The sequence below is a fragment of the Carex rostrata genome, chromosome 2, assembly GCF_964058835.1.
Source record: "Carex rostrata chromosome 2, lpCarRost1.2, whole genome shotgun sequence".
Taxonomy (NCBI): domain Eukaryota; kingdom Viridiplantae; phylum Streptophyta; class Magnoliopsida; order Poales; family Cyperaceae; genus Carex; species Carex rostrata.
The window spans coordinates 5,078,601-5,105,514 of record NC_135919.1 but is presented as its reverse complement, the minus strand read 5'-3'; the positions used below and the strand labels follow the sequence as shown (position 1 = coordinate 5,105,514).

At 32.4% G+C, this 26,914-nt stretch overlaps 2 protein-coding genes across 2 annotated transcripts; one reads left to right on the top strand and one right to left on the bottom strand.

Annotated features, from left to right (window-relative positions):
* Positions 1 to 10,554: 10,554 nt before the first annotated feature.
* LOC144567376 (serine/threonine-protein phosphatase 7 long form homolog) lies at positions 10,555 to 12,000 on the top strand. The gene is made up of 5 exons (XM_078317504.1): positions 10,555 to 10,629; positions 10,722 to 10,971; positions 11,063 to 11,671; positions 11,746 to 11,843; positions 11,905 to 12,000. Exons 1-5 carry the CDS (start codon positions 10,555 to 10,557, stop codon positions 11,998 to 12,000), a joined length of 1,128 nt encoding a protein of 375 aa, XP_078173630.1.
* Positions 12,001 to 20,660: 8,660 nt separating this feature from the next.
* LOC144570391 (uncharacterized) lies at positions 20,661 to 26,154 on the bottom strand. The gene is made up of 7 exons (XM_078320423.1): positions 25,815 to 26,154; positions 24,518 to 24,771; positions 23,672 to 24,191; positions 23,030 to 23,399; positions 22,177 to 22,265; positions 21,873 to 22,067; positions 20,661 to 21,275 (listed from the first exon to the last, which is right to left on the bottom strand). The coding sequence occupies exons 1-7, from the start codon at positions 25,995 to 25,997 to the stop codon at positions 20,802 to 20,804; spliced, it is 2,085 nt and encodes a 694-aa protein (XP_078176549.1). The 5' UTR covers positions 25,998 to 26,154; the 3' UTR covers positions 20,661 to 20,801.
* Positions 26,155 to 26,914: the final 760 nt, after the last annotated feature.

The following is a 26,914-nucleotide window of genomic DNA, read 5'->3' as shown; positions in this document are numbered from 1 at the left end:
CTCTAGCTCTAAAATCTAGCTGACGCTCTCGGGGACTGGCTATCTCTCCGGCTGTCACTCCTCTCTCCGGCCTAGATGACTGTCTCTCCTCTCTCTTCGATCGTCTCTCATAGTTCATACCAGTAAAGCCGTCTCTGATGTATTTTTTCATGAACAATTTTTCAACTTAAAAACACTCATTTCATAGTTCATACCGGTAAAAGGAAGCCATATGAATTGTCCCGCGAGAAAAAATTAATGTATAAACTACCGGTATAACTAGAATTACTAAATAATAATTTAGTTCGTGATTCGATTCGGGTTCGATTCGAAAAATGTGTAGTTCGAAATGGGTTTGGTTCGAAATGGGTTCGGTTCGAAATTAATTCAAACCAAACTCAAACCTAAGGTAAGTTCGGTTCGGTTCGGTTCGGTTCGGTTCGTTGCCACCCCTACTGATGACCCTTCATTGCCCTCTATTTCTTTTTGTTAATATTGGTATAGAATTCTTATCCTGCATTAACTCAGAAAAATCTTTTGAGTTAATGCATCTAGTTTTGAAAAAATTAGTAAAGTAAAAAAAAAAAAATATAAGACCTATTTACAATGAAATCTTCCATCTTCACTATATTAGTTATAACTTGAATTTTTTTAATGGTTTTGACACTTTTCTGAAATTTTATAACCTATTTTTGGGTAAAGAGTAAAAAATAGAGTAAAATCTTTTTCTATTTCATGTTGCAGAAATTATACAAAGACAAAATAATCATATGTAAAAATATATAAATTAGATATCAAGTTACTCTGAAATCTTCTCTCTCTTCATATGTATGAAATTATAGAGCAAGTTCATTTGAATTATTTCTCTTCTCAACCTTCCTTTCCCTTCCTTTAAATCTGTGGAGCACAGCGTTCTAATAAATGATAGGCCTTTAAAAGTTTTGACAGTTCCAAGAAAGAGAGATTTGATTTGACGTATGGAAAAAAAGTTAAAACTTGTGTAGTTGTGTGAGTACACTAGATTTATCATCTAGGCTGCAGCGCTGCACACAGCACACTTCATATTGAGTTAAAAAAAAAAAATTATGAGTTCTGCAAAAAGAGTTGTTCTCGTACCTCATTTTTCAAAATGGCAATGTAACAATGAACTATTAATAATTCATGATATATTTAATAATTTGTAGTTAATTTTTTAAATTTTCAACGGTATTTCTGAATTAATTTATTCTAATCAGTTACATATTCATTAGAAAAATATTTGTTAAAGTAAAAATTTCTGAAACATATTCAACAGCATTGATATATATTATGACTTGTGATTCTTCGTAGAATCATTTTTCTTACTTTATTTTTAAATAACTTCTTGTTATATATATCAATCAATTGTTGATGCCAACCATAAAAAAAAAGAAAAGAAATATGTAATCTAATAAATATCAACCGCATGTTTCTCAACTCTGCATTCCAAAGTCTTGTTAACGTGTATATATAATTAACCAACCTTATTTCACTCAAAAATGACTAGAATTTACAAAATAAATTATTCTCAAATTTAGAATAGATCTACGGAAAACATATGTAGTAAACATCAAAACTGGTACTTTGACCAATTTCATAATTTTTTTTCCACACTAAATAAATTATGGTTTGCCCTATCCAGATTGGGACTTTTTTCATAAACCATAATTAATAAAACATCTTTTAGGGAACCAATATGATTGGATTTTTTTTTTCAAAAACCATAAGGACCGTGGGGTTCCCACGGTCTCAAATTGTTTTTTTTTTTTTTTTTTTTTTTTTTTTTCAGACCGTGGGGTTCCCACGGTCTAATTTTTTTTTTTTTTTTATAAAACAGAATTTTTTTTAATTTTTGTATTAAAATATTAGAAATGTTGAATATATATCTTTGAAAATAGATGAAATACAATATAATTTGATTTATTAGAAATACTGCAATAAATAACCCGGATCAATATTTTTCAGGTCGGGTTTTTCGCGGCTGTAAGAAAAATTAATATATTTCTTTATGTGTTATTAGAAAAAAATAAAAATGCTTAGATTCTGAGTTATTGATCCCGGTTCAAAAGTCACTTCTAGGTAATCCAGAAAATATTGTGATCTTTCTAGTAAATTTAATTTATGAAAAGTTGTATCTATTTTTGAAAAAAACAATAACTTTTAAGTTATTTAATAATTGTTATTCAAAAAGAATTCTCAAAATAGATATAACTTTTTATAAATTAAATGTCCTAGAAGGATCACAATATTTTCTGGATTACCTAGAAGTGACTTTTGAACCGGGATCAATAACTCAGAATCTAAGCATTTTTATTTTTTTCTAATAACACATAAAGAAATATATTAATTTTTCTTACAACCGCGAAAAACCCGACCTGAAAAATATTGATCCGGATTATTTATTGCAGTATTTCTAATAAATCAATTTATATTGTATTTCATCTATTTGCAAAGAAATATATTCAACATTTCTAATATTTTAATACAAAAATTAAAAAAAAATCTGTTTTATAAAAAAAAAAAAAAAAAAATTAGACCGTGGGAACCCCACGGTCTGAAAAAAAAATCTGTTTTTAAAAAAAAAAACAATTTGAGACCGTGGGAACCCCACGGTCCTTATGGTTTTTGAAAAAAAAAAATCAATCATATTGGTTCCCTAAAAATCGATTTATTAATTATGATTTATGAAAAAAATTCTCCAGATTGATCTCTTCACATCTTATACAATCATGCCAAATAAGATATAGATTGCATAAATTGATGCATGCTGATGACCCTTCATTACCCTCTATTTCTTTTTGTTAATATTTGTATAGAATTCTTATCCTGCATTAATTCAGAAAAATCTTTTGAGTTAATGCATCTAGTCTTGAAAAAATTAGTAAAGTAAAAATATAATTGATATTCATAATTATAAGATCTATTCACAATGAAATCTTCCATGTTCACTATATTAGTTATAACTAGTGGGGATATATGTGGCCTTGAGTTTTTTTTAATGGTTTTGGCACTTTTTTGAAATTTTGTAGGCTATTTGGCTGAAAAGTAAAAAATGGAGTAATTGTTTTTTCTGTTTCATGCTTCAGAAATTATAAAGGACAAAATATTCATATATAAAAAATATATATATTAGATATCAAGTTACTCTGCAATCTTTACTCTCTCCCTATGTATGAAATTATAGAGCAAGTAACTTCATTTGAATTATTTCCCTTCTCAACCTTCCTCGATCTTTCTCTCCTTCCCTCTCCCTTTTCTTCCCCTCTTGATAAATCTGTGGAACACAGTTCCAATAAATGATAGGTCTTCAAGAGCTTTGACAGTTCCAAGAAAGAGCAAGATTTGACCTGTCTGGAAAAAAAAAGTTGAAACTTGTGTTAGTACCAGTAAATCATAAATTCATCTAGGCTGCAGCGCTGCACACTTCATATCGAGTTCCAAAAAATTTATACGAGTTCTGCAAAAAGAGCTGTTCTCGTACCTCATGTTTCAAGAGGACAATGTAAAAATGCACTATTAATAATCCATGGTATATGACTATATTCAATAATTTGTAGTTTAACTTTTTAAATTTCCAACGGTATTTCTAAATTAATTTATTCTAATCAGTTATATGTTCATTAGAGAAACATTTGCAGAAGTTTATACATATGAAAAATATAACTTTTAGTGCTAGATGTTATTAAGAAAATCAGAATTGATACTTACTTTCAGTTTTGAATTTTGTTAAAAAAAAAAAACATTGTGTGTATAAATAAAGTACATTTTTTTTCCAGGTTGCAGGGCATAAAATGGTTGATAATTTTTTTTGTTCTAGTTTAATTTCATCATTTTAGTGTAATTAAATGTGATAATTACAAATATTGCCTAGGGGGGGAGTATACAAAAAATTACAGATGTAGGTATAATCGTTGTGCTTTTTTCGTAATATTTTATTTCATTAGTCATTTATAAAAAATTATGAATTAAATATATTTTTAAGCTACGCTCTGATTAATACCAATCACCATTCCATGTTGTTTATAGGATTTCCTTATCAAAATAAATTAAACAATGATTTTCTCATCCTATTAACTGTTATTATCGGTAAATTACAGATATGGTTGTTAAAGTTTCACTTATTTTTAATTCCTACAAAATTGATCCTATAATTGAAATATATCTAAAAATTAATGTAAGTCCACATAATCATAACATAAATAATCTTTATGCATACAAGTTAATATCATGCAACTATATAGTTGAGTTCATGATGCATCACATACATTGGTCTGAAGAGAAGTGAGAGAACATTCTTATTTTGTAACTTAAAATGTTTCTATCAATGTTAAATGAGCCTAATTCGTTCATTATGCATGAAATATGCATGTTTTCCGTTCATTAATTATATATGCATGTCATTCTTTGTATATATCATGCAACTCATATTTTTTTGATATAGCTCATGGTTGGTTCGTACATGTCATCTAATTCGTTATAAATGCTCATTAATGTGACTAATAACTTTAATGTATTGTGATAATATAATTTTTATTATAAATCATAATTAATTAAATTAATTTTAGTAAAGCAGCATAATTATTTTTTGAACAAAAAATACCGAATCTCTATTTTAGTCTCCAAATTTTATTTTATTTTCCGAACCGAATTGGGGATTTCATTCACTATGTCTTATCAGCGTTTAAAAAGGCTATTATGCAATGTAGCTGTGAACAGTGAAGTTTTTTGGGCGTCTCAATATTAGTGCGTTTCAATAAAGTAATAGATTTGACCTCTCAAGAAAAAAAAGTTAAAACTTAGTGAGTTCCAATAATATCAGTCTGCAACCACCCGAGATTTTTATTTTTATTCAAAAAATAAATAATTTTATTATAAATAGTCACTTTTTTCGAAAAATTTTATTTCTACCCAAACCGCATATATTCTATGCGGCCCAAATTAAAAATTCGGACCGTAGAGAATATATGTGGTCCGAAAATATATATATATATTTTTTTGAATTTAAAAATTCGGACCGCCTAGAATATTTGCGGTCCGAAAATTTAATTTTGTTTTTTTTTTGTTTTTTTCAAATGGCCTAGGCAATTTTTGAGTAATCATATCTCACGATCTGTTTAGAGATTTTGGATGAAACTTCACAGTCTTGTTCTACGATGTCAAGACTACATGTCGGTCAATTTTCATGAATTTTGAAGATGTTTTCCTATGTTAACCAGGGATGCAAAGTTGGACTCAGAAGCACTCCTCTAGCAGTTCGGGCAATTTTTGAGTGATGATATCTCATGATCTATTCAGAGATTTTAAATAAAATTTCACAGACTTGTTCTACGATGTCAAGAATACATGTCGGTCAATTTCATTATTTTGAAGATGGTTTCCTATGTTAACCAGGGATGCAAAGTTGGACTCAGAAGCACTCCTTTAGCAGTTCGGGCAATTTTTGAGTAATGATATTTCACGATCTGTTCAAATATTTTAAATAAAACTTCACAAACTTGTTCTACGATGTCAATAATACATGTCGGTCAATTTTCAAGATATCATCACTCAAAAATTGCCTGAACTGCTAAAGGAGTGCTTCTGAATCCAACTTTGCATCTCTGGTTAACATAGGAAACCATTTTCAAAATTCATGAAAATTAACCGACATGTATTCTTGATATCGTAGAACAATTTTGTTAAATTTTATTTAAAATCTCTGAACAGGTCGTGAGATATCATCACTCAAAAATTGCCCGAACTGCTAGAGGAGTGCTTCTGAGTCCAACTTTGCATCCCTGGTTAACATAGGAAAACATCTTCAAAATTCATGAAAATTGACCGACATGTAGTCTTGACATCGTAGAACAAGACTGTGAAGTTTCATCCAAAATCTCTAAACAGATCGTGAGATATTATCACTCAAAAATTGCCTAGGCCATTTGAAAAAAGCAAAAAAAATAAAAAATAAAAAATAAATTTTCGGACCGCAAATATTCTAGGCGGTCCGAATTTTTAAATTAAAAAAAAAAAAATTTCGGACCGCATATATTCTCTACGGTCCGAATTTTTAATTCGGGCCGCACAGAATATATGCGGTTTGGGTAGAAATAAAATTTTTCGAAAAACGTAGTTATTTATAATAAAATTATTTATTTTTTGGATAAAAATAAAAATCTCGGGCAACCACCATTCCACCAATAAATGATGCATTCCACTTCAAAAAAAAAAAACAATAAACGATGCATCTCTTATTAAAAAGGATGCAGCGATGCACAGGTGACAATAAAACAATGCATTTAAAAGGAAACGAGTGTAAAACGAGTATCTGATATTGGTGCATCAAGATGGTAGAGATTTAGTCAATTGAAACTTAGCACTGAGTCGTAGCCAACTAGTTTCAGGAAACGAGGATGTGACATTGTAAGTCAATTATGCATAATACAGTTTATGCTTATGTTATCTAATATTTATAGACATCTCTGGAAGAAACTGTTTTAGAAATTATAAATAAAAAGAAATTATCAAATCAACTTGATTGTTTTGGTTTTTACAAAAATTATAAGAACTGTTTTCTGAAGTTTTTTTTTAAAAAAAAAACTGAGATGTCATTTCGATCCGAACCGTTTAAAAAAATGGATGTAAATGTTAAACTTGTGAAAACACCTTGGACCGAAATGACATCTTGATCCCGAAAAAAAAAACACTTTGGATCAAAATGACAAAAAAAAACACTTTGGTAAAAAAAAAATTATTTATGATTTAAAAAAAAAAATTATCTCTGAAATCCTTGGACCTGCAACTCTTTGGGTATCTTTTGATACAATGTTGCCTGATTTCGCAAATATATATATATATATATATAGGAATATGCTAGCATGCTATGCATAGCATAGAGCCCCTCCATGCAACGCCTTGGATTTCGACTTTTCAAAATCTCAACAGTCGATCCGAACCGTCCATCTTATTCTCCATATTAATATGTGTTTGGGGACCAAATTTTATATTTTTTGGAATTTTTTTACTATTTCTTTAGATTTATTAAAAATCGCTGTTTTTTTATGGTCCAGATTTGCTGAAAACAGCGATTTTCAATAAATCTAAAGAAATAGTAAAAAAAATTTCAAAAAATGTAAAATTTGGTCCCCCAAACACATATTAATATGGAGAACAAGATGAACGGTTCGAATCGACCGTTAGGATTTTGAAAAGTCGAAATCCAAAGCGTTGCATGGAGAGGCTCTATGCTATGCATAGCATGCTAGCATATTCCTATATATATATAGAGAGAGAGAGAGAGAGGGGCTAATATCAAAATGTTTGCACCACGCCTCCCGTGCAATCAAGTCATTTTTCAATTTTTAAAGTCTAAATGATCGATCCAAACCGTTAAATGTGATCTCTATATTAAAATATGCTTGGATATCAAAATTTACATTTTTTGAAATTTTTTTACTATTTATTAAGTCACTTTGTAAATCGCTGAATTTAGATAGATTTGTTGGAAGTGAATTGGCTAATGAATTAGAAATTTAAGTTAGTTAAAAAAGTATATGGTATGGTGCTGCGTTTGAGCTTAAATGATGTTTTAATGAAACTAATGTGATATTAATGCCAGACCTAAAAATCTGGACCAGAATAAATTAGAAATGCTATGATAAAGAACTGGTGAGTTCCAATAATATCACTCTACATCCATCAATAAATGAGAAATGCCACTTTTTTTTTATAAGGGAAAGCGCTTGCACAGTTGAGAGTTTCCAATGATAATAAAACAAGCGGAGGAATTCACTTACATTTAAAAATGACACCGGATTACGTTCTATATTTTCAAAGTTTAAACAGTCGATCTAAATAGTTCAACATGATATATATTTTTTTAATTTTTTTACTATTTATTAAGATGAATAAAAAAATTCAATAGTCTAAAAACAATGATTTTGTAAAATACTTAATAAATAATAAAAAAATTTAAAAAAATGTAAAATTTTATCTGCAAGCACATATTGATATATTTATCATGTTGAATGGTTTGGATCGACTGTTTGGACATTAAAACTTTCAAAATTTGAAATGTAATTCCGTGTCACCGAAAAAAAGTGTAAGTCGATCCCTACTCATAAGCCAATGAACTGTTAATAATCCATGGTATAGTACATAATTTGTAGTTATCTTTTTAAATTTCCCAGTATTTCTAAATTAATTTATCTAATCAATTACATATCCATTAGAGGAACAATTGTAAAAGTTTTCACATTATAAAAAATATAACTTTTAGCGCTATCTTTATGAGAAAACCAGCATTCATACTCTCTCAATTTCGAATTTTGTCAAAAAAAAAAAAAAAAATCATTGTGTGCATATTTAATCAAGTACACTCTTTTTGCACGGTGCAGGCGTTAAAATGGTTGATAAATAAAAATTTATAGTTTAATTTCATTATTTTTGTGTAATTAAACGTATTATGTTCAATTGTCTTTATTGGTAGAAATTAAGATAAAGAAAGAGAGAGAAACAAAAAGAGTACATTGTATTTTAGATTGGTAGAAAGATGATCTAAATTTAGTTTTTTATTAATCTGATACATAGACGGAGATAATTATTATATTAGATTTATGATAAAATGTAAACAGTTTTTCAAAAAATAGATGAAATATTTCCATTATATATAGATTTTAAGATACTCTATCTATTTTTTTAAAACTTTTTATAATTTACTAGAAAAAATTTTAAGGAAAAAAATACAAGCTGATCTATATCGGTATTATTAATACCGATCTAAACTTTTTTATTTCTAAAATCAGTAGAAAGCCTACCAATCTTTCTATCTATTAAAATATAATGTACTCTTTATGTTTTTCTCTCTTTCTTTTTATTAATTTCTAGAGATAAAAAATTTCCACAAAATGTACTATGGCCTGGAGATTTGACCTCTTATTAAAATAAATTATAATTTGTGAGTTCCAACAAAATCAAACAACATCCAACCATAAATAATAAATGCATCGTTTATCCTTTGGTTGCTATAAATTATGTTCCATTGTTTGCGTTTCTTCTGCACTAAAACGCTGATGAAAATAATAAATGCATCGTTTATCCTTTGGTTGCTATAAATTATGTTCCATTGTTTGCGTTTCTTCTGCACTAAAACGCTGATGAAAATAATAAATGCATCGTTTATCCTTTGGTTGCTATAAATTATGTTCCATTGTTTGCGTTTCTTCTGCACTAAAACGCTGATGAAGTTTCTCAGTTTTTGTTCATAAATCCCTCGCTCATTACTCATCTTGCCATATTCGTTTTTTTTTCCAAGTTTCTAAATAGCGTTTATCACGTCATAGCGGGAAGTCTATAAAAAAAGCTATAGCGAAAGTTATGTCACATAACGTTTTTTATTTTTATAAAAATTATATTATATATTTGTACTAAATATCAACATTATCTAAGTCTTATAGAACAATAAATAACATCGAATTGATTAAAAAATTATAATATTCATATTGAACCAATACAAAATCTAAATTGCGACTCAAAATATCGATTTTTTTTTTATTTAGAATTACGTTTATTTAATTCATTCAAACAAGCCTTGTAAGGATGGATTTTCTGTAACTAGCCTCCACCGATCCCTAGGATCGGTGGAGCAAACAAAATCAATACTACACCGGTCCCTAGGACCGGTGGAGGCCATTTTTCCTCAGCGCAGTTACTCGGCCACAGAAGATCCCAGCAAGCTCTACACCGATCCTAGGGATCGGTGGAGCTTTGTTCTCAAAATCAGCCCCGCAGCTCACCCATTTCTCCTTCTTCTCCCCCGTCCGAGGCTTCTTCTCCAACGGTAAGTTTTTCTAAATTTTTTTTTTTTATTCTTTCAATATACTCAACCATTTCTCCATCCAATTGTTTCAAAATGTTCAGATCGTCGAAGAGAATTAGAAACTCTTCAGATCTACGATTTTGATAAGATAAAAGTTTCTGTTTTTTATTTTTTTTATTTTAGCCGAATTAAAATAAATAACTAATTTAATTTAGTTTGTTTAGTATTTTTAGATTGTTTTTGTGAAATGTAGTGTGAAATTAGTATTTGGTGTAATTTAGTGTTAATTTGGAGTATATTTAGTGTTAATTTTAATTTAGTGTAATTTAAGCTAATGTAGTATTAATTTAGCATTTATTTGATTTTAATTTAGTGTAATGTAGTGCTAATATAGTGTTAATTTATAGTTCATTTGATGTTAATTTAGTGTAATTTAGTATTTATGTAGAATAAATTTGTGTAATAAAGTATTCATGTAGTATAATGTAACTTTTTAGTAATATGTATTATAATTTGTATAAATTTATAAATGTGTAAAATTAGTAATATTCATGAAGTTTAAAATTAGATAAAATTGTAATGTATAAAATTAGTAATATTCATGAAGTTTATTATTAAAATCAAAATTAGATGATATGTTGTTTACATAATTTTTGATTATTGTAGCCATATGCTTGAAAAAAATGTTTGTTTATATAATTATGTGTGATGACTCTCATTAGTTGCAAAAATATTGTTTATCAAATTTTCTAACAGAGTCAATGGATAATGTGAATTATCCGGAGCTGTTGAAATTAGCACCACAGAACCACAGAGCATGGAAAGTTCGTGATATGGTAATTTTGATTATAGCTATTAATTATTTGTTGCAAATAAATATTATATGAAGTATTTGAAGGGTTTATAATGTTTTATTTCTTTTTGGCAGCCTTCCTCTTCATTGAACCAGATAAATTCACATAAGACTCGTATTACTTACAACAGTCGGATGGAAGATGCTCTGAAGAGATTAGGGTTGTATCAAATTGCTCGCCTTAATGATTGCAAGATTGATCCGCATTTGATTAGTGCTCTGGTTGAGAGGTGGAAGCCGGAGACCAATACATTTCATCTACCTGTCGGTGAGATGACAGTGACGTTGGAAGATGTTGCATGTCTGTGGGGCTTACCGATTAAGGGTAATTAAATAATTAAAGTTGTTTATCGGTTAATTTAAATAACTAATTTTTTAAGGTGAATTGTTGATTGTATAATTCTTTTAATTTGCAGGTGACCCGATTACTGGCACCAGCGATACTGATTGGAACCCATACTTAGAGTATGATCTAGGGGTTGATCCGGCTCTTTTTTACGATAACCTCATTGAGACAATGCCATATAAATATAGGATTTATAATCCTAACACATCGAAAGAACGATTGTCCGTCTCTGCTTATTCGATTAGACTGAAATGGGTGCGGGCCAAATTTAGTGAACCCTTACAAGAGTGGGACAGTAATGAGAGACTTGCACAGTACACTCGAGGTTTTTGTATGGATTTATTCGGGTCAGTGATGTTTCCGGATTCTAGTACAGATGGAGTCCCTGCGATGTACTTGCAATTCATTAATGATCTAGAGACTCCACAAGAATACAATTGGGGAGGTGCCGTACTCGCACATCTCTATCGAGAGTTGTCACGTGCTTGCCTTGCAGGAGTAGACACGATAGCGGGTCCGATGTTGTTGTTACAGATTTGGTCATGGACTCGATTTACTATTGGTCGGCCTAATCCCCGGGAAGAGCCACCTCCCTTCGGTGGTGCAGATAAGGATACGAGAAATGCTTTCGGTGTGAAGTGGACCACTCGACATTTGTGGAAACACAACCCTCACTTAGGTATAAAGATTTATAATTCGAGATGAATTCGATAGATTTATAATTGTTTTTTAAAATTTATATTTTTTTGACAGGTGGTACAGCCACATATAGAGATAGCTTCGACAGACTAGCTGATGAGACAGTTAACTGGCAACCATACGTTGATTACTATGATCAGTTACCTAGACATGTTCGAGGACAAAAAAGGTATTGGATGAGCTGCGGTTACGTAATCCATTTCTGGATGGTAGAGTATCAGCATGCGGATAGGGTCATGCGCCAGTTTGGTAGGTACCAAGAGATCCCGCCTCCTCCTCCTCTACCATTTGATGGGATCAGTTATTTAAGAGAGGCGTGGCATCACGATGGCAACGCAACAAGGGATGGTTGTTGGAAGATTACTCATAGTGAGTTCATCGAGAAGCTTGCAATAATAATTAGAGAGCGGAGACCATATGACATGGGGAGGCATCATATGTACATGCATTGGTTCAACGCGCGTGGTATGAGATCGGTGTATCTATCAGATAACAATCCGGAAGCTCTACGACGTCAGCCTCCCCCGCGAACAGAAGATGTTGCAACAATGGCGTACGTTCCTCATGGTCATAGGCATTCTCGTGTGGTTCGTACATTATTTATTTTTTCAATCAAATTTGATTTTTCAATAATAATGTGCAATATGTCACAGTTCAAAATGTGTTATGCAGATTTCTCGAGAGATACAATTCACTATGCAGGCAATAGATATGGTGAAGATCCCGGGACAAATGGCATATGGCAAGCTGATGCTCGAGCATGCCCGTGCCATTATGGAGGACATTGATCAGATTCACATATTCCGAGGCATACTCGAAAGTGCTGGGATCCCTACGGACCTGGACATGATCAATTTGAATGATGATATCCCTGATCAGTATTACCATATCCCTTCAGCTACAGAGCCTCCCCCGACGTGGGACAACTTCATGAGCGGCACACAGCATGGGCAGATTTCTCAGTTCATGATTGATGAACTAGCGGGAGGCTTTAGTATGATGGGACCATCCACTTCAGGTTATGCTCCATCCACTTCAAACTATGCTCCTTCCACTGCAGATCCAGGAAATCTTACAGCAGATTATGCTCCATCCTACTGGGATCCACCTGTTGGAGACCGTACAAGGCAGCCTACTGACCCGTACACTCCCGGGACTGGTGCCCTTGGACCACCGCGTGTGCGCAGACGAAGGAATTAACATGTTTTGACTGAGTAAGTATCTCTATTAAACATGATACATTTTATTTTTTGGATTGGATCCATCATTTATTGCATAATGCATGATACATTTTAAATTTTTTTTACAGAGGTACCTGAAGAGTAATTAGATTGGATCCATTAATGTAAGGTTAATGTTAGATTGGCTTTAAATTTATGTTTAATGGACTATTGTAACTTTAATTAGACTTACTTTAATTATCCTTTAAATTATGCTTATTTGAATGTTTGTAGCATGACTAAATATGTTGCTCAAATTATGCTTGTTTGTTGCTGCTGCCATAGAAGGGAATCAATTCTTAGAATACAATAAAAATGTCTAAATAAGAAACATTAATGAGTACAACTTTTACAAATGATGTCAACACAACCAATTCTTAGAAATTCCTAGGAGTTTATCAAGTCGATGCACCTGTTACAGATGAGTACAACTTAGTTCAAATAAAATGGTAATTATGCAAACGAATTGTCTTTTGAATTTTAAAATTGTTATACCCGAATATCTTGCTGAAGTTGCCTCTTGATTATGTTGTCAAGCATTACGCCTCTTCGCAGGGGCCTCCATCTTGTCCATAGCCATTTTAATTCGCTTGTGTTTTCTCCTACCCTTATTTACTTTATCCGGATCTGGCCTTATAATGGGGCCATTATACAATGGCCAATCCCGTTTATTTCCAAATCCATTGAAACGACCAGACCAAGTGTTTATATAATTTTGTAAACTGTAATATGGGCTAACATAGTTGTTAGGATTTAGTCTCCTCACGAAACAAACTGCAAGAACATGGTTACATGGGATTCCTGTTAATTGAGGTCTCTGACACAAACATATAGGCATTCCTTCCGGAGGGAAGGTAACATTGTACTTCACTTCGCCCCGAACACCCTTCAATTAAAAAAAATTATTTACATCAAATATATTACGTGAAAGTAAATAATTAGATTTTTCATATAAATAACTTACTGTCTCGAGAAGTCCATCTTTATCAATAACCTCATAGTTGTTATGGCCATAATACATCGGTCTTACATCATGTTTTCTTGCTTTCTCATTACGACGATGTAAAACTTGTGTAATGTTCATTGAAAAATCCAATCCCGTTGCCTCCCATCCAATTGCGGCCTCCCGCCTTTTTACAAACCAGTCGACGCACTTATAAAAGGTCTTATCAACAATTGCACACACAGGTAGTTGCCTGGCAATCCTAAATACACTGTTTAGTACCTCAGAGCCATTACTTGTCATTATACCCCACCGATTGAGGAATCCATCGTGCACTTGTGCCCACTTATGCAGAGCCAAAGGCTCTGCATCAGAGTTGCGGAGCCGTTTACCAAATTTCATAATGTAATCATGTACAGCTGCATCTCTTTGCTTAATCAAATCCATCCCCTCTTCAAATCTCCAGATTTTTTTTTTCTCAACAAATTTCTTGAATACCTTTTTGATCCACTTTTGAGGGTATCTTTTCCAAATATTTTCACAAATATGCTGTGAACACAGTCGGTGTACAGCTTCACCTTGTTCCTCACACCATCCCAGATTAGGAGCCTCAAACACCCCTCGTATACCAAGATGCTGGTCCGAGATGACACATATTTTTCCTGGTCCGACAACATTGGTACGCAACCAATTCATAAACCAACCCCAATTTTCTATAGACTCTTTTTCACAAATTGCAAATGCAAGTGGCAAGAGTTGTTGCTCTGCATCGTAAGCACAAGCCATAAAAAGTTTACCCTTATACCTTCCGGATAAGAACCCGGCATCAACACTGATAACGGGTCGAAGATGAGGCCATGCCTCAATGCATGGCCCAAATGCCCATGCAACCCGATTGAAAATATTGATATTAAACTTGGTTGATGGTTCACTTTCTAGTAGGTACTGTGTACCTGGATTAGACGCTTTGATGGCAGCCAAAAACGATGGCAGCACCTCATAAGACTTCTCCCAACTCCCAAACAAGTCCGCAATTGCAAGTTCTCTACCTCTCCACAACTTATTATACGAGGGCACTACTGTCCCAAATTTAACTTTAACCAGATGCTTGACCATTTTAATGCTTAACTCCAGATCATCTTTCAAAGCCGGTTTAATAATATCAGCAATTACTCTAGAAGTCATTTGATGACTATCCAACCTTTCAGCACTGCCAAAACATGTGTGGATAAACGGGTTGGTGGAAATTGTCCATGCACCTGTTGGTACTACAATTGCATACAATTTCCATTGGCATTTTGAAGATTTACATTTAACTCTATACTTGGTTTTGCTGCTGTTTAGCACGTCTAACTCTGTGTTTTTGTTCAGGTGAAATTCAGCAAGTTCTGATTTTAGTTTGGCTTTGGATTCAAACATTTGACCTTCAGCAAATTTTTCATCTAACCTGGGGGGGTTCGCAAAAAATGCACGATCCGCGTATGGCATTGGCAAATCATCGTGGAATGAGGAACATGGATGCTTAGGTCCTCGATTGAGAAATGGGATCGAGTTGTGCCAATCCTTCAATATTTCTCGGTCGTTCATTTCAGCCTCCGCTTTGTCCATATCTGCGTTCCATGCTTCATCCGAATCATCATCATCAAAAGAACTTCTATCAGATTCTGTGTCTTGATCTGATTGCTCACAAAGGTCGTCACCGGCCTGAACCGGATGTGTGTAGGTGGGTACAGGTACACTGCCCGAATTAGGATCAAAGCCGGTCTGAACCGACGATGTGTTACTACCTCCGGGCAAACTATCTGGACACGGATCATAATTGGTTTGGTTTCTAGCCTGGTGCGCCTCAGCTACCAATTCTATAACCTTAAATCCAGCCACTTGAGCTGCAGTTTGTTTAATAACATCCCAAGTTTCCTCATTTTCTATCCGAAATAGTGAGAAATGGTACGATCCGGGCGGTGCTGTGTTCATACGTACCCTGATTGTCAATTTGACTCGACTCGGAAGCAATTCAAGTCCAACGTATATTTGCCGTTTTATAATAGCAAAACTGGTAGAATCAGATACAGTAAAGGTAAATGCAGCCCCTATGTCATAACCAACACCTGTTGAAGTGCTTTGGAGGTTACCACCATAATACACATTGATCAATAGCAGTGACATTTTGCTGAACAAAAATTAAACACTAAATTAATAAACATATGAGAGTAAAAAAAAAATACTAAATAAACATATGAGTAAAAAAAACACACTAAATATATAAACATATAAAAAAACACTACATAATATATGAGTACAGAAAAACAATAAATATAAACATATGAGTAAAAAATAAACTAAATATAAACATATTTGTAAAAAAAACTCAAAATATAAACATATGAGTAAAAAAAAACTAAAATATAAACATATGAGTAAAAAATAAACACTAAATCAAACTCTAAATTAACTCCAAATATTTTTTAATTTTACAACACTAAATATAAACATATGAGTAAAAAAAAACTCACAATAATAATTAGGAGACGATGCTGAATACAATGGTGGTGACGATCTATTCATATGGCAACTCCTCTATTCTATTGAAAAAAACGAAATAATGAAAAAAAAAAATGAAAGAAGAATGGCGGCAGAGAAGTGAAGAAGGGAGAAGAGGGAAGAAGGGAGAAGAGGGAAGAAGAGGGAAGAAGAGAGGTGCGGGTTGCACATGAAATATCTGCGTTCTCCACCGATCCACAGGATCGGTGCAGAGATGGTTTTGAGGCTCCACCGGTCCTAGGGACCGGTGTAGGGTTGTTTTTTTGTGGCTTTTCGTGCAGCTGCCACAGCAGGGCGAAATGGGCCTCCACCGGTCCTAGGGACCGGTGTAGTTGTTATTTTTTTTGCTCCACCGATCCTAGGGATCGGTGGAGGCTAGTTACAGAAAATCCGGCCTTACAAGGCTTGTTTGAATGAATTAAATAAACGTAATTCTAAATAAAAAAAAATCCAAAATATCCATAGTAATACTAATATCATAAACTATCGATCTTTTTATATTCAAAATATATTCAGCATCATGACATAATCTATCTTCTTTCTATTTAAATTTCAAAATAACTTAGACATCACGGCATATTAACTATCTTAATCTATTCAAAATATTCAAACTACCATATAGTAAGTATCATTTTGTTACTTTAAGAAATATCATAATATATTCAATCTGAGCCTTTATTTGAAACTCATATAAATTGAAAAAAAAAAAAAACAGCTCATGTTGCATAGCGCGCTATAGCTTCTTTATTTAATTTTGTTTCATGGATAAAATCATGGTTAAAATCCAATCTGAACCTTTATTTAAAGTTCATATAAATTGAAAAAAAAACTCATGTTGCATAACGGGCGCTATTTGCGCTACACGCTATGTGCTATAGCGGACCACTATTACTGCTATAGCGTATGTAGCTCAAATAGCGTGTTTTGATGCCATAGCTTAGCGTTTAGAGTTCAAAAACGCTATAACACGTTATTTAGAACACTGGTTTTTTCTGATGAAACCGTTGAGACTCTCAAATATATGTTTTCATCTCAGAATCTCTAGTCTTTTGAAAGAATTTCAGTCTCATTTCTGATTTCTACTCTGATCTGTTAGATTGTCCTCTTCATAGCTCTTTTAAATTTTTTCTGTTCTGTTTTGTATTTTATATCCTCGTATGAATTGAGCTCATATTTTGATTTCTCAGAAATAATGATATGATAAATTTTGCACAAGGCATAGATATACCACTACGTAATTTTTTAAGACCAAATTCATGATTTTTTTTTTTTTTTTGAAAACTTAGCAGTAGACGCTAAGTGAATTCATGATCTGTTGGAGACGAAAGAAAAAAAGATGTTGAGCTCAGAGTCAATATTTTTGTTATAAAATATTATGAAAAAGGCCCAACCATTATACCTAATTTGGATCCCTTTATATACTAGAATAGTTTGTTTATATTTAGCCGTTGCTAACAAGGATGCGCCTTGCACAGTTTTACAGGTCTCTGACGCATCTGGTATTATATCAAAGTAGATATGTTCTATTTCATATTGGAGCGAATAAGTTGCGATTGGGAAAGAAACATGTCTAGCTTGGAACTACAAGAAAAATATGGTAAGTGTGTCAAAATGTTCCAATAATTTATAAATAGTTATAATTCAGTTTCATGTTGTTATATATTAGAAATTATTTTTTTTGAGTTTATAGACCAATTTAAAAATTTGCTAAAATATGAAGTATATAGTGTTTGTTAGAAACTAAGTTCGTTGTTTCATCACACAGAAGGCTGCGTTTTGTCTAATTATGAAAGCAATTGCTGATCTTCCTCAGATATCCGATTAGTGCTTGCTTCAGATTTCCGATTTGCGGTGGTGCCTAGTTTTTTTTATGTTGGTGTTTTCATTTTAGTTATATTGTTTTGTAATATTTCTTATTTTAGTTATGTATTTTTGTAATATTTATATTTTAGTTATGTTGTTTTGTAATATTTCTTATTTTTGGATTGTAGTATTTCTTATTTTAGTTATGTTGTTTTGTACTATTTTTATTTTAGATTGTAGTATTTATTATGTTTGGATTGTACCATTTCTTATATTTTAGTTTATTCTAGTTTATTCGGATTCCTTTTTAGTAAAACAAAAATAACTACAATCATATCGTCAAACCAATATAACCAATAGAAAAAGAAGATTATCTCTTATATGAGAGAAGAAAAGCAATAGTTTTAATACTAGTTTTCCATCTTCCGTGTTGTTCATCTTATATCTCCATTCTTATATTATGTACGTAGTTGTTCTAATCCGCTAACGGCTGAGATTGAAAGATGAATTTTTGAATTGAATATCAACCATTCAATCACATAATTTGTCTTCTTTTAATTAAATACATCTATCTTGTGTGTAAAAGTTTAAATTTAGTTAAAAACATACTCACTACATAGACTGCTACATATATGGTTTATCACATTAAAATTGAATAAATCCCTTAGTTTCCTTATTTCTTCTTACAGCTATCTTCGATTCTTGCAATTATATTATTTCCTTATTTCTCCATTACCTCTATTTCATTTCTCGGGTGAGGATTTTAACAGCTAAAATTTGACTCAATACATCAACAAAGTGAGAGAAATTTTTTATTTGGACCATTATGTCCACACGTTTTAGAAAGGAAATTAATAAACAACATACAAATGTAATGTTTTGCATTAATTGAGCATCACCTCTGTAATAGAAATATTTTTTTCAGATAAATTCAAAGATATACGATGAAATCCGGAATGTTGTATTACCTTTTATTGTTAAAAAGCCAGTCATCATTTAAAAAAAAATAACAACATATTCATTTTATATTAAATATTGAGTTTCTACATTTGAAATTGTGTTTGCTCTATTTGTGTCGTTGTTTTTTTTGTCAACTTCATATAACAACATTTGTTTGTTAGAAAAATTTGGTAAGTGTGTCAAAATGTTCCAATAATTTATTAATAGTTATAATTCAGTTTCATATTGTTATATATTAGAATTTTTTTTTTTGAGTTTATAGACCAATTTAAAAATTTAAAAATTTGTTTGTTAGAAACTAAGTTCGTTGTTTCATCATGCAGAAGGCTGCGTCTTGTCTAATTCAGAAAGCAATCGCTGATCTTCCTCAGATTTCCGATTTGCAGTGGAGCCTAGTTTTTTTTATGTCGGTGTTTTCATTTTAGTTATATTGTTTTGTAATATTTCTTATTTTAGTTATGTTCTTTTGTAATATTTCTTATTTTAGTTATGTTGTTTTGTAATATTTCTATTTTAGTTATGTTGTTTTGTAATATTTCTTATTTTTGGATTGTAGTATTTCTTATTTTAGTTATGTTGTTTTGTACTATTTTTATTTTAGATTGTAGTATTTATTATGTTTGGATTGTACCATTTCTTATATTTTAGTTTATTCTAGTTTATTCGGATTCCTTTTTAGTAAAACAAAAATAACTATAATCATATCGTCAAACCAATATAACCAATAGAAAAAGAAGATTATCTCTTATATGAGAGAAGAAAAGCAAATATAATACTAGTTTTCCATCTTTCGTGTTGTTCATCTTATATAATTAAAATTTACAATTAATGAAATGTATTTTTTTTTTTTCTGAATTAAGAAAATGCCTCCATGGTAATTGATATTGCTACTAATAATCACTACCTATATATTCATGATGTATGATGCAAGGAAAATGACCTAAAATATAATTGTATTTGCTACTACTAATAATCACTACCTATATATCCAATATATCCTTCTTTTAACAAGTATACATAACTAAGTTTGATTTTTCAACCATTATTCGTGGAAGAATCTTGGTCTGGTGCTTGCTTCATGCTATTTCAATACTGGTGGTGGTGGAAAAGGAGCAAACTAAACTACAAGCAACAAGCAATCTTTATCCAAACTACAAAGCTACCATTGGAACATTATCAAGGAGCAACTCCATTGTTAAATTTATGCACATGTAATGTAATAGACATATATCATAGTATATCTCTAAATTTTGGTTACCTTGATATCATAGATGTGATCAAAATTGATCAAAAACACGAACAAATAGTCAAATACACAAATACACAAATACACAAATACATTGTAATGCATTCTAACTAAATTTTATGCATAATAGTTGATATAAATAACTAAGAATTATTAATCGAACGCCAAAACCTTTTGCAAAATCACCTACGTACCCGTCGATCTCTTCTATATTTTTTTTACTTCAATGGATTAATTATTAATCTCAGAAGGAAAGTAAACACATCTGGAACTACTATTTCCAACTATGTTGCCTTACTAGAGGGACAACATTCATGTACAACATTTTAGCTAAAAGAATAAAGAAATTCATTAATTGAAAAAGAAAAGAAAAAACTCAGTACTACAAACTTATTTTTCACACTTTCTCTTTCATCTTTTCAACAATATTCCTACTCTTCTCCTCTATGTGCCGCCTTTTCTCCTCCAATTTATCCCCCATCTTTCTCCCGAAATCCAACATTTTTGCGCGTGTGATCCCCTTTTTCTGCTTATTATTATTACTACTATTATCCTCTTCTCTGGTCCCTATTTCTCTATCTCTTGATGGTACAACAATCTCCTTCGATGTTTTCTCATCACGCAACAGTAGTTCCTTCAAATTCAAGTCATCTTTTGCAACTTCAATCTCCTTTTTGGATTCCTCTTTGATACTCGCTGTTTCAACCTTTTCAATATGAGACGTGTCGATAGGTTTTGAATTGGCAGTTTCAGGACTGACCCAAATAAATGGAGCTGCATTTCTCTCAACCCAATCGTCTTTTTCAGCTATCATAAATGGTATGGATATGCTCCCACAATTTGGTAGCACCATATTTTCTTGCAGTGCAGCCTGTGCAAAATTGTGCAAAGAACAAAATTCAGACAGCAAAATTAAGAGAAAAGGTTAAAAAGCTTTATTTTTAGTTTGATACTTGCTGAATAATTTTAAAAAGGTAGAACTTATCTACCCCTACAAAACCTAAAAATATCACATATACTCTGAAAAAACATAAAATATAATGGAATCCCTACAGGACCACCTAAATACCACAATACCTTGTAATAAAGTATCATAAAAAGCTAAATATCCTTATATTACTTCACCATCAAGATCTTTTTTTTAAAGGGGGAATTTCATGTATACCCCTCAAAAACCTTGAAATTATGTATTTGCCCCTCAAAAATTCATAATATCATATTTACCCTTCTAAATTTCAAAAATTCACAAAATTACCCAATTAATTGCCTTTTCTATTAAAACTCATTCTAAATATATAAAAATGCAATCTTACCCTTTATTAAAAATATATAGCATGTTTAAGAGAAATGTTCAGTCTTCTCGTTGGACGCTTGCACACACCCAAGACATGCAAACACCCCCCCCCCCCCCCCCCCCCCTGCCAAAACACACACAGCTATATAGTCTTAACAGTACATAGATTATTACCTTAAATCGATTGCTAATAACTGAGCCGACACGGGAGTTAGTGATTTTACGGTCTCCAATAGAGGTCTCGAGATTCCAATCCATATCAGGCATTGATAGAAACCCAAACCAAATCTGGTCAGAAGGCGGTGGTTTCACATACAACCGCAGTGTCCCTCTAGCTACACTAATTTTCATTTCCAGTGAAAGAGGTACCTTCATGAAAACAATTTCACTATTAAGAAAGTTTATTTAAGCCAAAAAAACACACCTGTCTTTCTAATATGTACGATAAAAGACACAGGCAGAGAGAGAGAGAGCTAACCTGAGACACCTGATCAGAAATTGAATGCAACATGTTTTTCCACCTCGACACGTAACTTGATGCCCAACTAGAGCTCGTCTCTAGCTTTTCTTCATATATTATACAGGAAAAAAAAAACATCAAAAAAGACTCTTTGATCTTGATAATAATTATCCAGAAACAACTTCTATTATTTAACAGGAACTCAGGCTAGAGCATCTAGTACAGGTGCAATTCCACATGCTCTGCCCCTACATCCAAGAGGCAAAGACAGACACAAACAGACAGACTGCACAGCCCCCCCCAAAAATATAGAAAAGATTAGAAGAATCGAAATAAATTAAGAAAACAAAATGGCTTGGTACCAGCAAATATATTGCTTGCAAGTATGACAAGATAAAGGTACTGCGAGTGAGGCTATGGTACTATGCATAGCGAGGATTAGTCCATACTACGGACCAATATTTTTGTTTTTCGAAGTCCAATAGTCGATCTCAACCGTTCAATGTGACTTTTGTATGTAAATGCACTCGCAGACTACATTTTAAGACTACATTTTACATTTTTTTAGAATTTTTTTACTATTTTTTTAGATAGGTACAAAAATCACTAATTTTGAATGGTCTATATTTTTTTTATATCAAGTGATTTTCTATATATCTAAAAAAATAGTAAAAAAAAATCTACAAATTTAAAATTCAATCTACAAGTATATTTTCATATGGAGGTTATTTTGATCGGTTCAAATTGATTGTTTGCACTTTAAAAATGAAGATATTGATTGGTAGTACAGACCAATCCGCGCTATGCATAGTACCGTGATCTCACTCAAGGTCCTGCTTAAAAAAATTGCTCTAAAAAACAATAGTGTTACCTAATATTTTACCCTCCTCATTCTTATTCTCCAATGAGCCGTCCAAATCTGCTTTTGCGGGCCCCACCAAATTACCATACTGTTCAATTCCTTCCAGAAGGTCCGAACCAACCTCCATATTACCAGACCCCTCTTGACCTGCTTGCAAAATCTTTTGCTGTAATTCTGGTTCCCGTATCTCAAGTCTTGTTGCAAAATCCAACTTGATACCGCCAGAATACTCAAAATCAACCTCTATACCTGACAACTCTTCTAAATTCATTGGTAAGACCCGCATCTTTGTGATGTAAGGAGGTACTGTACCGAGATCCAAGCCAGTGCATGTGATTTTGCCAATATAACTAGGTATTCTCATATTAGAGAGAGTTCTCTGTACAAATAATATAACGAGAATGAAAAATGTTAGAATGTTACATCTGTGTAGTAGGTGCTGGTATACATCATATCAGATATGTAGGCAGGTATGATATAAAGCTAAATATAGACACCACCTTACCAACACAACATGTACAAGATATACCCGGCATTATTGGTACACTATTGGTTTTGCAATGGTATATTTGGTGCTCCCTTGACCCGTTACAATGCACATAAACTGGTAAACAGATCCAAAAGAAACTGTACTAAATTCTCATACCATACCTGGATGCGAGCTTGAATGGTGGCACCTATCTCCTTGTTCCTATGCGCATCAAAAAACAGCCTCAAAAATAATAAATTCAAACAAAGCGTGCCCTCATCATCACCACATTTCTCTTCCGAAATTGCAGCCCCATCAAATTTCTCTGTAATTTTAGTTTCGCCGTCACTTTTTCCTTCTAAACCGACCTTGGTTGACGCTTTCTTGGCGAATTTCTTCAAGTATAAACCAACTTTTGAGGGGGGGACACCTGGTCTACTTTGTTTGTCTATGGTTTCATTTATTAGAATTGCAGGCTTTAGAAAGGAAGGGTAGTTGGCATTTAGTAAAGAGAGATAATCGTGAAAATCTTTGATTAATTGCTGGTGTGTTATTTGTTTGCTTTTGTTAGAGGAAGCAAGACGAAGAGCTTTGCACCAGGATTCTTTCTCCCAATTTGTCTCAGCATATATGTGAAATGATTTATTGCCTTTGTATATTTCTGATTTGCCATCTTCTAGTTTAATTGGATACTTCTTAGCCCTGGGAAAATAAATAAAAACAAAAACCAAAAAAAAAAAAAGTTTGTCCTTAAAATATGATAGTAGCTTAATTGATGATTAGATGAGAAATTCATGCAGAAATCATACCTCCATTACAAAATATAATATTTACACTACTACAGATTTACCAAAGAAATAATGCCTGACTGCATTAAATTGAGGCTTTACTGCACAATTAAGTATAAATCCAGCCAAATTAAACCTATATTGGGACATTTACAAATAATATACAGTCGACTGCGTGAAATTGGGCCAAATTAGGTGATTGGTACTTAAATCGTTAAATTGTTAATGATTGGTACTGACCATTTACGTGAATTGAGATCTGTCGAAGAAACAGCCAGAATAGTGCAACCAAGAAGTTCAATTGTTGTTTTAGTACCAGTGGTTTCTGATATAATCAACGAGTGATCTTTTATCTCCGCATACTTCCTTACAGGGGCAACCTCGATAATTTTTATTTTGCTGCTTGGAATCTTGGCAACTCCTCCACTACTTGTTTTTGCCATGTCTGTGTCGACTTTTGGAATTTTGTCAGGCTCTAAGACCCATATAAAACCCTGCCATACAATTAGTATGACATCAGAAAAAAATATTTCCAGTCCCCCCCAAATAGAAAAGAATAATAATAATAATCAACAACACAAATAATAAATCAGTTAAATAAGCCAGTATTGTACCAAAAATGTTAATGAGGAATTGAAAATTCCATCTTTAATGAGGATTTAATTGGTATTTTGCATTAACAAGATCAATTACAACTTAAATGGTTTGAAGTGACAATTGTAACAGTAACAAAATATTTGGGGTACGTTTGGATGAGAGCTAGAATAGTTAAGAATAGCGAAATTTGAGAATAATAAATAAGAATAGAGAAAAAAATAGTGATTTTTATATTAGTGTGAAAATGGTGCTATTCGGATTAGTAAAATTGTTGTTTGGATTGTACATTTGGAATAGTGAATAGTTGTAACCGATAATAATAGTGTTAATAAGATGCTAATTAAGAGAAAATATAGGCAAGTGGGGTCTTAAACGAATTGTCACAACGTGGAAATAACATAAATTAGTGTCAATTTTGTCATTTCGGGAGTGTGTTGATGAAAATCCGAGAAAGAATCATTTTTTCCTCTCTCTTCACATTTTTAAATAGTAGTTATTCCAACATTTACAAGGAATAGAGAATAGCAGCTATTCTAACTATTCCTAATAGCAAAAATGTTGTTTGGATGCACATTGCTATTCTGAATAGCCGCTATTCTAGAATAACCTCTATTCTTGACACATTCTCAGTCTCAAGAATAAAGATAATTCATGTGTAAACGCTGGAATTTGATCATATGAAATGGAAGGTTCTAGGTTTCTCCAAAAATCAAGTAGGTGCTCAGTAGCAGCTTACCAAAAGCAACTATCTGTCATATAATGAAAATCCTGTTAACTTTGCCTAAAATCCACATGATAAAAAACTTTAGAGAAATTTAAGCTTGCATTGGTGCTAACAGCAGGTTAACCTAGTGCATAGACAGAAAGGAAAGAATCATTATTGGCATGAATGCATCAAAAGAAAAACGAAAAGAGAAAAAATCAACAGCAAATTGCTCACCTTCTTGTTACAAGAGAAAGAAATCGGTTCCTCCTCTAGATCGACACTCCCATTCTTCTCTAATACCTCAATTGATGGTTTCTGCCTTCCCAATCGACGAATCACCCATAGAATAACTGAGGCTTCAATCGCAAGAAGAGCAAGAAGGCCAGTGAGAAAACCCGCCGAGAAAGCTACAATCATGGCGATCTAAGAGACTACTAGAGGAGAGGAGGTAGGTTGCAGTGAGGTAAAGACGAATTTATCCGAAATTGAAGCGAGAAGAGATGATTGAGCACAGAACAGAACAGTTGCGAGTGTTACACGTATACAAGAAAAGAACTTTAGAAATAGGTCAATGAAGACGGTCAATGGATAGTCTCCGTTTTCCAAATGAAATGGAGACATATTATTATACACTTTCAAGTTTAGGGATACCTTATACGAGTGCAAATCCTCCTCTTCTCAATCTCATATTTTGCGTGACCAACGTGTCCGGTGCCTATTCGGGGGTGACGTGGGGGGCCAGTATTATTTGAGCTTTCAGATTCGCGCAGAACGAATTGCAACGATTGAGATTTTCGAAAAAGTCACGCAAAATATGAGATCTCTCAGAGGATGCGAATTCTACCTAATACCTTCGCTGCTGCCATAGTACTTCAATTCTGTTATATGTAACCTTAATTTATGCTAATTTAAAATAACTTCCTCTATTTTTTTTTTCAAATCCCTTTCTAGAATGACATGACATGTGTGTTGGTTACGTGTTGTGATTCACATGTTTCATGTCATAATCATTCGCGTATTATCTATAACTATTTTTTGAAAATTTGACACAACACATCACACGAAAAATTTGATCAAAGCACAACAGCAACACAGTCACATGAGTCACATTTAATTTAAATTATAAAAAAAATAGTTATACGTGATCAATCACAGTCATGACGTGACTCGTATATCATGAACAACTCTTAATATTTTTAATCACAATACAGTACAACACATAAAAAATTAACTCAATAACATAGCATAACACAAGATTAAAATTACAGGTCACGACACGACTCACGATACTTTTTTTGGGGTATAAATTGGGAGAGCCGACTATCTACAAAAAT